Source organism: Enhydra lutris, unplaced genomic scaffold (genome assembly GCF_002288905.1).
Source record: "Enhydra lutris kenyoni isolate GAN:26980312 unplaced genomic scaffold, ASM228890v2 scaffoldscaffold24, whole genome shotgun sequence".
Taxonomy (NCBI): Eukaryota; Metazoa; Chordata; class Mammalia; order Carnivora; family Mustelidae; genus Enhydra; species Enhydra lutris.
Genome location: NW_019154108.1, coordinates 18,924,323 through 18,937,602, shown reverse-complemented (window position 1 = coordinate 18,937,602; position 13,280 = coordinate 18,924,323). Strand labels below are relative to the sequence as shown.

General features: G+C 35.9%; 1 protein-coding gene across 1 annotated transcript in view; it reads left to right on the top strand.

Annotated features, from left to right (window-relative positions):
• LOC111150820 (SHC binding and spindle associated 1 like) overlaps nucleotides 1-13,280 on the top strand; it is a 36,341-nt gene that overhangs the window by 6,926 nt on the left and 16,135 nt on the right. The window contains exons 3-5 of the mRNA XM_022508438.1: nucleotides 2,508-2,722; nucleotides 3,621-3,707; nucleotides 3,783-4,001. Coding sequence (XP_022364146.1) covers nucleotides 2,508-2,722; nucleotides 3,621-3,707; nucleotides 3,783-4,001 — 521 coding nt within the window. The remainder of the gene's footprint in view (nucleotides 1-2,507; nucleotides 2,723-3,620; nucleotides 3,708-3,782; nucleotides 4,002-13,280) is intronic.

The window sequence follows — 13,280 nt, the reverse complement described above, 5'->3', positions numbered from 1 at the left end:
CAAATAAAAATAATAAATAACAAATAAAACCAAGGATTCTATAACTAAAGATAGGAGTTTGTGGAAATAGCCACAAAGTAAGATGTAAATGTTGAGAATAGTTCACAGTTACTGTTCCCTCTTTAGAACTATGATACAGTAGAATCAGGTAAGCAACCAGCTTCCAGAATCCACTGAGAGATCCTTTAAATGTGTCCAAATTAAAGATCCTCTAAACTGGGAACATACCTCAACATAATAAAGGCCATATACGAAAAACTCACAGCTAATATCATCCTCAGTGGGGAAAACTGAGAGATTTTCCTTTATGGTCAGGAACAAGAGACGGATGTCCACTTTCACCACTGTTGTTCAACACAGTACTAGAAGTCTTAGCCATAGCATTCAGAAAACAGAAAGAAATAAAAGGCATCCGAGTCAGCAAGGAAAAAGTAAAACTTTCACTATTTGCAGATGACATAATACTCTATAGAAAACCCAAGACTCCACCAAAAAATTGATACAATTGATACATGAATTCAGTAAAGTTGCAGGATATGAAATTGACATACAGAAATCTATTGCAGTTCTTTACCAATAATGAAGCAGCAGAAAGAAAAGTAAGGAGTCAATCTCCTTTACAATTGCACCAAAAACAATAAGATACCTAGGAATAAACCTAACCAAAGAGGTGAAAGACCTGTACTCTGAAAACTATAAAACACTGATAAAAGAAATTGAGGATGACACAAAGGAATGGAGACATTTCATGCTCATATAAATACCAATAGCATTTTTCAGAGAGCTAGAATAAACAATCCTAAAAGTTGTATGGAACCACAAGAGATGTCAATAACCAAAACTATCATGAAAATAGGAAAAAAGCAAAGCTGGAGGCATCCCAATTCTGGACTTCAAGTTATATTACAAAGCTGTAGTGATCGAAATAGTATGGTACTAGCACAAAAATAGACACCATAGATCAATAGAACAGAACAGAAAACACAGAAATAAACCCACTAGTATATGGTCAATTAATCTTTGACAAAGCAGGAAAGAATATCCAATGAAAGAAAGACAGTCTCTTTAACAAATGGTGTTGGGAAAACTGGGCAGCAACATGCAAAAGAATGAAACTGGACCACTTTCTTATACCATACACAAAAATGAATTCAAAATGAATTAAAGACCTAAATGTGAGACCTGAAACCATAAAAATCCTAAAAGAGAGTACAAGTGGTAATTTCTCTGACATCAGCTATAGCAACATTTTTCTAGATACGTCTCCTCTGAGGTAAGGGAAACAAAAGCAAAAATAAGTAGCTAGGACTACATCAGAATAAAAAGGTCATGCATGGAAAAGGAAATAAACAACAAAACTAAAAGACAACCTAGGGAATGGGAGAAGATATTTGCCAATGATATATCTGATAAAGAGTTAATATCCACAGTACAAAGGAAATCATACAACTCAACAGCCAGAAAACAATCCCATTAAAAAATGGGCACAAGACATGAACAGACAATTCTCCAAAGAAGACATGGCCAACAGACACATGAAAAGATGCTCAAACTGATCATCAGGGAAATGCAAATCAAAACTACAATGAGATATCACCTCACGTCTATCAGAATGGTTAAAATAAAAAACAAAAGAAACAACAGTGTTGAGGACATGGAGAAAAAGGAACCCCCGCACACTATTGGTGAGAATGCAACCTGGTGCAACCATTGGAAGACATTATGGAGGTTCCTCAAAAAATTAAACATAGAACTAGTTTTGAATTAGTATTTTGTATTATTTGAGTAAATACCCAATAGTGTATTGCAGAATTATTTACAATAGCTAAATTATGGAAGTGGCCCAAATGTGCTGTGATAGGTGAAAGGATTAAGACAATGTGTATATATATTCACAATGGAATATTATATAGCCGCAAAAAGAATGAAATCTTGTCATTTGCAACAACATGGATGGATCTAGAGAGTATAATGCTAAGTGAAGTAAGTCAGTCACAGAGAGATAAATACCATATGATTTCGCTCATATGTGGAATTTAAGAAAGAAAACCAGAGACAAACCAAAAACAAACTCTCAATTACAGAAAACAAACAGATGTTTATCAGAGGGGAGGTGGGTTGGGGGATGGGTGAAATAACTGCAGAGTAATAATGTTTACTTTGATGAGTTCTGACCAATATAGGGAATTGTTGAGTCATCATATTGTGCAACTGAAACTAATATAACGTTATTAACTACACTGGAACTAAAAGAAAGAAAAGAAGGAAATGAGAGGAGAAGGGAGAGGAAGGAAGGGAAGTAAAGGAAAAAAGAGGAAAAAAAAGGAGAGGGAAAGAGGGAGGGAGGGTTTTGAAAAATTGTATTTTATTTAGTATTGATCTATAATTTCTGTGTGGTTAAAGAGGTCATAAAATTTAAAAGAAGAAATTTTATAAACAGAGGATGTGTGAGGAAAAATCCTGTAGTTTATTTTGATTTGTAATTACAAATTTTATATTTATCTTAGGTAACTTGTAAACCACACCAAAGCTCATCATCTTGTTTCAAAGTTGCTGTATCTGTTGCTGAGCCCTTTTCTTCTAACATTGCAAATATTCCAAGGGATTTGGTCAATGAGATTTTAGAAGAACTGGAGCATAGTGTGCCTCTCTTGGAAGTATACCCTGTTGAAGGACAAGATTCTGATATACATGATATTGCTCTGGCCCTGGAAGTTGTAAGGTATTAGACCTCTTTACCTCTTAAAAATTATCATATTCAAAGTTAATGTGTAAATATACAAGTGCTTCATAAATAGTTATTGATTTCATTTTTACCCACTGCTGAATTCAATTTGTCCGTTTTTTTAAAAGTTTATTTATTTATTTTAAGTAATCTCTACACCCAACATGGGGCTTGAACTCATGACTCCAAGATCAAGAGTCACATGTTTCACTGACTGTGTCAGCCAGGTGCTCCTGTTCATTTTTAATGAACATATTTGTAACTCTTTTAACATTTTCTTTTTTTTTTCTTTTAACATTTTCTTGAAGAAGTATTATACATGGGCAATGAAAAGTCTGCCGTTTTTTGATCTTGCTTTTTCGAAAATTGATTTAAAAAAATGCTAGACACAAGTAACATTAAATTTTGTTCACATTTAAGCATCTTAAATATATTAGATTTTATGTTTCACATGTAAGGGCATTACAAATACTAGATGTCATCATCTACATTATGATTGCTCCTTAAAAGTTGATACAATTTGAGAGAAGCTGTCCAAAAATATAATACAGAGTATTTGGGGGCATATTTTTATTTTTCTAATGCTTCCTCTGAATATACAAATTTGATTACATCTTAAGTATTATTTCTTTGTTGAATAAAACCATAGCCAAAATCTAGGAAATTTGGAAATATTTTTCATTACCACTTCAAGAATATTATCTGTAGTAACCTCAAATAGAATCTAGGTAATCTAATTTTTAAAGGTTTGATTTTAATACTAGTTCACTAAAAAGTCATTTAAAAACATTTTTCTTAGAATTCATACAAAGAATTCTGACATGAGATTGTCTTTAATTATATACATGGTATTGTCTCTTTCTGATCACTTTTAAATTATTTTTATTCATTATAGGTTTTTTTATGACTTTCTTTGGAGGGACTGGGATGATGAAGAAAGTTGTGAGAATTACACTGCTTTGATTGAAGAAAGAATTAATTTGTAAGTATAGTTAAAAACGAACTCAGCACATTATTATTATAAGATAAACATTGTAATTATATTGACACTTTTCAGGTGGTGTGATATACAAGATGGAACCATACCTGGTCCTATTGCACAACGTTTCAAAAAAACTTTGGAGAAATATAAAAACAAACGTGTTGAGCTCATTGAGTATCAGAGTAATATTAAGGAAGATCCATCTGCAGAAGAGGCCGTTGAATGCTGGAAAAAATACTATGAGATAGTAATGCTCTGTGGATTACTGAAAATGTGGGAAGATTTACGGCTCCGGTAATAATTTGCTCTATTTTAAACAGAAAGATTACATGGTCATTCTTTTATCCTATCACTTGTCATATATGTTACCCTGACTAAAGTAGATTATAAAATGAGATGTCCAGTTTTTGAGATAAGAACAAAGTGCAACTACTAGTATTGGAAAATTATTTTTATATGACTGAGTTCACTGAAATCATTGGCTCCTTGGATAAGAAAACATGTTATCAATCTTGTTCTTTTCTTATCTTTCATCTTTACAGTCTTGACTTTGGCCAAAGCCTAAGAAAAGAGGAGGTAGATCTCTACCACATATAATAGGCAAAGTGAAGAGAAAGTTGATTAATTTGGCTGCCTCTTAATTTCTTCTTCTTTAATTAACATAAATTGATAAGTTCTTTTTATGATAAATAAAACAGTGGAGATTTAACTAGCATCATTCTCCAGAATACTTCAAAATGTCTTAAAATATTTTCACAGTACTATGCAGTAAAGTACATATTTCTGTCTTTGTTTTAGATAGAGAGGAAACAGGAACTCTTGCTTGTGGTTTCAAAGTTAACGGAAAATTTTGAATGGAGCCAAAGGACATCTGACTTAGGTTCCACTTGTACACGTCTGTGCCTTAGGAATTCTGAGCCACATTTTACTTGTCCAACAATTAACTGTTAGCCTAAATATTTTCTTTTAAATTTGACTTATTTTTTTAATCATTAAGAATCCCATCTTAATGTCTATTTTTGATGTTTTTATTGGGATTCCTATCTAAGAAAACCTTGGGATTACTTTGGGAAGTCAATATAGATAAGATTTTTGAAATCTACTTATGTAGAAATCAAGATTCAACAAGAGTTGAATTTGAATACAAGCTATCATCACTAGACTTCAGATTCTAATGGCATAGGGCAACACAGGGTTCTCTCATCTTAAAAGTTATAATCACAAAGAATCTAGGTCTGGGAGTGGTGGAGTAAGTTAATTGGTCAAACCCTTACATAGATAACACTTATAAAATTTGGACAAAAATATATTTAAAGTATCCAGGTATTTGAAGGCACTGTAAAATAACCAAAGCAGGCCACAGCCTTGAAATGTATTTATCCTTGGAATGGGTAAGAAATGGGAATTTGTTGCTTTTCAGTCTTAGAGGGATCACCAGTTCTCATAGCTCTGGCAGCAAAAAATGCAGTCCAACTATTTCATGATGGTGAAGGACAGAGTTCAAAGCTGGCAGAAGAGCTGGAAATATAGGTGGGATATCTTGAAAGAAGAGAGTTGCAAAAGGGGTGAGATCTAGAATTTTAGCATAAACTCTGCCCAAATTCTTGACTGACCGCTAAACTGTGCTAGCATTGGTGGGGGAAAAATTTGGGACCCATGCTTAAAAAAAAGTATGTAGTTGAAGCATGGAACTTGAGAGAACTGAACAGAGATGTCAGCTGCATTTTGAGCCCAGACAAGTTAACTGCCTGCTAGAATACAAGACTAACAATCCTCAGAAGAACAAAACACAATCCAAAGTTATGAGAATATATTTTCCAGAGTCTCCAGTGTTCAACCAAAAATTAATGGGCATGGAAAGAAACCAGAACATTAGATCCATACCCAGGAAAAAAGACATTTACTAAAATATGAGTTTGAATGGGCCTAGGGGTTAGATTTCAAAGACCTCAAAGCAGTTATTTAAATATATTCAATGAATTACAGGAAAACTGGTGTTAATAAATGGACAGAGAATCTCAACAGAGAAATGGAAGCTAAAAAACAAAATATTTTCAGATGCATCTCTGACATGTAAAGAGCTTGCTAATTACCTCTCCCATTCTTAAAAAAGAAAAAAGCTGAGCAAACCAAAAATGACTTTCTTGGACCCATAGGAAAACTGAGGTCACAGGGCAAACCACCACCTTGAAATCTAGAGAAAAAAGTAAATTCAGAATCACAACCAAGATCTGCTTACCTGGAACAGCTAACCACCTGGAGCCATAAACTGTAAGAACACAAATGGTAATTTTGATAAACTGCTGAAGGTTGAGTGCGGACTAGTATGCAAGTGAGAAACTGCTGGAGGGATGCAGTTCATAGGGAGATACCCCACATCTCTGTGGGGTTTTGACTCCAGGAATTCTGGTGAAGAGTCAAGAAAAATCCCATTATACCTCTGATTGGGGATGGGAAAAGTTACTTTTATGAAATATACCCAAAGCATCTCCATGACAAAGATCTGTTCACCAGAGGAAGATTTTACCGGAGCCTTTTCCCACTGAGGGGAGAAGGGCATTTCCTTGACTCCAGTCCCCTCTAGCCTCCATATCTGGGAAGAGGAAGGCACTAAGAAACTTCTGAAGGTCACAGTCCAGGGACATATACCCACTAAAAGACCAATATTTCATCATAAGATTATAGAACAATTCCTCTCCACCATACCACACCAATCACATCAGCTAGGCTCCTGTAGTAACTGGATTATAGCTAAAAGAACTACAAGACAAAAAAATCTGTCTAAAGAGGAGTTTTTAGGGAAGCTCAAAGGCAACAGAAGAGACACAAATATGGAAACATAGGAATGTGAGGCCTCTGACACCTACAGCTATAACAAACATTAAACACAGTTTACCTCCTGGACAAATTAATATAAAATCGCACTCTAAAAGCCTGTTTGCTTCAGTTTTTAGTCAATATATCATGCTTGGCTTTCCACAAACTATTACAGGACATACTAAAAGGCAAGAACAAACCCAAGCCTGAAGAGCAAAAGCAAGCATCAGAACCAGACTCAATTATGATTTTGGAATTTATCAGATAGAATTTAAAATGCCTAATTAATGTTAGTCTCTAATGAAAAAAGGACACAAAATGTAAAAACAGATAATGTAAGCATAAGACAGAAACTCTAAGAATGAATTAAAAGAAAATGCTAGAAATTAAAAAACACTAAATAAAAAAGAATATCTTTGAAGGGCTTACTAATAGATGGGATGAAACTGAGGAAGTAATCAGTGAGCTTGATTCTTGTGAGTGAGTGAGCTTGTCAGTGAGTGAGCTGTGTCAACAGAATCTTTTCAAACTGAAATGCAAAGGAAAAAAAAAAAGGACAGAAAAAACGTCCAAGAATTGTGGGATTATTTCGAAGGGTGCAGCATATGTGTAATTGGAATACCAGAAGAGAAAAAGAGCAAATGCAGCAGAGGAAATGTGAATTAATAATGTTGAGAATTAGGGTACCTGGGTGGCTCAGTGAGTTAAAAAGTCTCTGCCTTCAGCTCAGGTCAAGATCCCGGGGTTCTGGGATCAAGCCCCGCATCAGGCTCTCTGCTCAGCGGGGAGCCTGCTTCCCCCTCTCTCTCTGCTTGCCTCTCTGCCTAGTTGTGATCTCTGTCAAATAAATAAGTAAAACCTTTAAAAATTATAATAATAATGTTGAGGATTTTCCAAAATTAAATGTAGACACCAAACCATAGATCCAGGAAGCTCAGAGAATACCAAGAATGATAAATACCAGAAATCTACACATAGGCATATCATATTCAAACTGAAGAAAACTATACATAAAAAAGCTTAGGAGGAAAGGAACACCTTATCTATAGGTGAACAAGAATAAGAATTAAAATGCATTTCTTATAAGAAACCATGCAAGCAAGATAAGAGATAAAAGCAAGATTAATACAATTCTATATATTTGGTGAAAATATTTTTCGAAAGTGAAACGATAATAGCTCTTTAGACAATAAGAAAAAGAAAAAAAAAACTTGGGGGGATATATCACCTTGTGAGAAAAATGAAAAGTTCTTTAGAGAAGAAAATTGCTAAAGGTCAGAAACTCAGATCTATGTATAGGAAGGAAGAAGAGATTTGGAGAAAGAATAAATAAAGATAAAATCTTTTATTTTTCTTTATCTCGATTTATTAAGAAGACACCATTTCATACTAGTTATGATGGTATTGGGTGATAATAGTGTACAGATTGGTAAAATAAGTGACAGTAATATACTGAGGGGAGAAATGGGACTACTCTGTTAAAAAGTACCTGTACTATATAAGAAGTAGCATAGTGTTATTTGAAGGTGGACTAAAATTGGTTTAAAATGTATATTGCAAGACTTCAGCCACCGAGCATGTGCCATGAGACAGCTTTTCTGCGACAGAATGGTGCCAAGCATACCACAAGGGTCTCCGCCAGAGGAGGGAAGCAGTCCATGCATTGCCAGGCCCTTTAAGATTTGGAGTTTTGAATCCCAGCCATGTGATGGAGATAAAACACAGGAGAACTGGGATGTCACCTGGGCTGACAGCTGAGCACAGACAGGTTGAGGGCAGTGATCTGACAAAAGCCTAGGACATATGAGAGGATATTGTTTGCTTTTCTGTGAGAGCATCCTGAACACCTGTGGCTGAGTTCCCTTCCCTGGGGAAAAGAGCGCAGGGTGACACCATCTCTCCCCCACCTCTACTAGCATGGATGGACTTCAGAGAGAAACCCAGTACATCCAGTGGACGCTGGAGTGGCTTGTACAAAACCCTGCCCCTCTTGCACTCAGCAGGAGATTCTTTGCAAAGGCAGGTCTGATTGTGAACCAGCTCAGAAGGCCCCTCCCTCAGAAGACCAACACCCTACCCTCATCCCTGCATGTACCAGGTCTGTTGACCACAGAGCACTCCAAAGTGTCAGCCCAGTTCTGGTGGAAATAGGACCAGGCTGGCTGGCTTTTTTCCTTCTTTCTTTCAATTTTATTACTTTATTATTATTATTATTTTAATTTCTTATATATTCTTTTTTGTTTCTTTTTCCTTTGATGTCAGGCTTATGGGTTTTTTGTTCATTTGTTGATATGGTTCTTTTTTTTTAAATCAGGCTTTTTTCTTTAATTTTTTCTTTTGTATTCTTTAGAATTGGGCTTATGGGTTTTTGTTTCCTTTTGCTTTTTTTTTTTTTTGGTTCCCTTTCTCTTTTCTTAGATATATTTTTTAAATTTTTTATCAGGCTTAACAAATCCAAGCACACCTAGTTAAAGGTCTGAATACTGCCCACTACAAGCAAAAAGGAACTCTGTAGAGGACTGACCTGTGGGAAAGAGCAGCCAAAACACAACAGCAGAGAGCACACAGCATACACAGAAAGAGTTCCTGAAGCACCAGGCCCTGAACATTGTATGACCCCTTCTTAATATAGTATTACTCTCGGGACGCCTGGGTGGCTCAGTTGGTTGAGCAGCTGCCTTCGGCTCAGGTCATGGTCCCAGCGTCCTGGGATCGAGTCCCACATCGGGCTCCTTGCTCGTCGGGGAACCTGCTTCTCCCTCTGCCTCTGCCTGCCATTCTGTCTGCCTGTGCTCGCTCTCTCTCCCTCTCTCTCTCTGACAGATAAATAAATAAAATCTTTAAAAATACATATATATAGTATTACTCTCAAGAGCAGAAATAAAACAAGCTTTCATAACATGCAAAAGACAGAAACCTAGACATAATGACAAGATGGAGGAATTCTCCCCAAAAGAAAGATCAAGAAGAAATCACACCCGGGGATTTTCTCAAAACAGATATAAGCAATGTACCTAAATAAAAATTTAGAACAGTCATAAGAATACTAGCTGGGCTTGAAAGAAGCATAAAGACACCAGAGAAACCCTGGCTGAGGGTTTCTAGTCAGGCCAAAATAAAAAATGCTTGAACCTGAGATGCAAAACCAACTGGATGCAATCACAATGAGGACGGAAGAAGCAGAAGAACAAACAGGTAATACAGAAGATAAAATTATTGAAAATAAGTTGAAAAGGAAAAGAAAACTATTAGATTATGAATATAGATTTAGGGAACTCAGTGATTCCACAAAACACAGTAATATCCATACATAGGAGTCCCAGAAGAAGAGGAGAAAAAGGGGCAGAAGGTTTATTTGGACAAATTATAGCTGAGAATTTCTCTAATCTGGGGAAGGAAATAGGCATTCAAGTCCAAAAGGCACAGAGAACTCCCCTCAAAATCAACAAAATAAGGCCAACACAAAGACATATATTGAAACTTGCAAAATACAAAGATAAAGAGAGAATTCTGAAAGCAGCTAGGGACAAAAAGTCCCAAACCTATAAGGGCACACACATAAAGTTAGCAGCAGACCTGTCCACAGAAATTTAACAGGCCAGAAAAAAATGCCATGATCTATTCAAGGTGCTAAATTGGAAAAATATGCAGCCAAGAATACTTTAGCCAGCAAGGCCGTCATTCAGAATAGAATGAGAGAGCGTGAGTTTCCAAGACAAGCAAAAGCTAAAGGAGTTCATGAACACTAAATGAGCTCTGCAAACAATATTAAAGGGGACCCTCTGAGCAGGAAAGAGTGACCAAAAGCAATAAAGACTAGAAAGGAACAGAAACAATCTGCAAGAACAGCAAATTTACAGGTAATGCAATGGCACTAAATTCATATCTGTCAATAATTAATCTGAACGTAAATGGACTCGATGCTGCAATAAAAAGAACAAGGATATCAGAATGGATTTAAAAAAAAAAAAAGCAAGACCCATCAATATGCTACTTACAAGAGAGTAATTTTAGACCCAAAGACACCTCTAGATTAAAAGAGAGGGGGTAGAGAACCATCTATCATGCTGATGGACATCAAAAGAAAGAGGGAGGGGCACCTGGGTGGCTCATTCATTAAGCGTCTGCCTTCAGCCCGGGTCATGATCCCGGGGTCCTGGGATCAAGCCCCGAGTCGGGCTCCCTGCCCAGCAGGAAGCCTGCTTCTCCCTCTCCCACTCCCCCTGCTTCTGTTCCCTCTCTCACCGTGTCTCTTTCAAATAAATGAATAAAATCTTAAAAAAAAAAAAAAAGGAAAGGAAAGAAAAAAGAAAGAGGGAGTAGTCATACTTCTATTAGATACACTAGATTTTTTTAAAAAGACTGTAATAAGAGATGAAGAAGGCCTCTATATCATAAAAAAGGTGTCTATCCAACAGGAAGACCTAACAGTTGTAAATATTTATGCCCTCAACTTGGGAGCAGGGAGATATATAAATCAATTAATAATAAACTTAAAGAAACTCAATACAATAACAGTAGAGGACTTTAACACCCCACTCAGCAAATGGACAGATCATCTCTAAGCAGAAGATCAACAAGGAAACAATGACTTTGAATGACACTCTGGACCAGATGGACTTCACAGACATATTCAGAGCATTTAATCCTAAACTAGCAGAATACATTCTTTTTGAGTGCACATGGAACACTCTCCAGAATAGATTGCATACTGGGTCACAAATCAGGCCTCAGCAAGTACAAAAGGATTGAGATCATACCATGCATATTTTAAGACCACAGTGCTATGAAACTTGAAGCCAACCACAAGAAGAAATTTGGAAAGACCACAAATACATGGAGGTTAAAGATCATCCTACTAAAAATGAATGGGTTAACCAGGAAATTAAAGAAGAAATAAAAAATACATGGAAGCAAATGAAACTGAAAGCACAATAGTCAAAAACCTATGGGACACAGCAAAGGCGATCATACAAGGGAAGTATACAGCCATATAGGCCTTCTTCAAGTAGTTTGAAATACACAACCTAATCTTATACCTAAAGGAGCTGGAAAAAGAACAGCTAGTAAAGTCTAAAAGATTAAGATCAGAGCAGAAATAAAGGATACAGCTATCAAAAAAAGAAACAAAAACAGATCAACGAAACTAGGAGCTAGTTCTTTGAAAGAATTAACAAAATTGATGAATCCCTAGCTAGACTTACCAAAAAGAAAAGAGAAAGGACTCAAAGTAATAAAATCACGAAAGAGGAGAGATCATAACCAACAACACAGAAATACAAACAATTAGAATATTATGAGCAATTATATGCCAACAAATTGGGCAATCTGAAAGAAATGGATAAGTTCCTGGAAACACAGGAAACCTTCCAAAACTGAAACAGGAAGAAATAGAAAATTTGAACAGATCCATAATCAGCAAGGAAATTGAATCAATAATAAAAAAATTTCCCAACAAACAAGAGTCTAGGGTTGGATGGCTTCCCAGGGGAATTCTACCAAACCTTTAAAGAAGAATTAATTCCTATTCTCCTGAAGCTGTTCCAAAAAATAGAAATGGAAGGAAAACTTCCAAATTCATTCTGTGAGGCCAGCATTACCTTGATCCCCAAACCAGACAAATAACCCACTAAAAAGGAGTATTACAGAAAAATATCCCTGATGATCATGGTTACAAAACTTCTCAACAGGAATCCAACAGTACATTAAAAGGATTATTCACCATGATGAAGTGGAATTTATTCCTGGGATGCAAGGGTGCTTCAAAGTCCACAAATCAATCAATATGGTTGATATTAATAAAGTATTAGAACATTAATAAAGGATAAGAACCATATGATCCATGAGGTACCGGGGTGGCTCAGTGGGTTAAAGCCTCTGCCTTCAGCTCAGGTCATGATCTCAGGGTCCTGGGATCAAGTCCCACATTGGGCTCTCTGCTCAGCAGGAAGCCTGCTTCTCCGTCTTTCTCTGCCTGCCTCTCTGCCTACTTGTGATCTCTGTCAAATAAATAAATAAAATCCTTAAAAAACTTTTTAAAAAGAACCATATGATCCTTTCAATAGATGTAGAAAAAAATTTGACAAAATATAGCATTCTTGATTAAAAAAAAAAAAACCCTCAAGAAAGTAGGGATAGAAGGAATATACCTCAACATTATAAAGGCCATATACACCACAGCTAATATCCTCAATGTACTCAATATCCTCAAAACTCAGTTTTTCCCCTAAGTTCAGGAACACAACAGTGATGTCCACTCTCACCACTATTGTTCAACACAATTCTGGAAGTCCTAGTCTCAAGAATCAGACAACAAAAAGAAATAAAAGGCATCCAAACTGGCAGAAATGTAAAACTCTCACTATTTGGAGATGACATGATACTATATATATATATACAAAATAAATATAGACAAATATAGAAAACTCAAAAGACTCCACCAAAAAATGGATACAACTGATACATGAATTCAGCAAAATTGCAGGATATAAAATCAATGTACAGAAATCTGTTGTGTTTCTATACACCAGTAATGAACCAGCAGAAAAAATCCAAGCAATCGATCCTATTTACAATTGTACCAAAAACCCTAAGCTACCTAGGAATAAACCTAACCAAAGAGGTGAAAGATCTGCACAACGAAAACTTTAGAACACTTATGAAAGCAATGGAAGAAGACACAAATAAATGGAAAGACATTCCATGCTCATGGATTAGAAGAACAAATATTGTTAAAACGTCTATACTCCTGGGGCG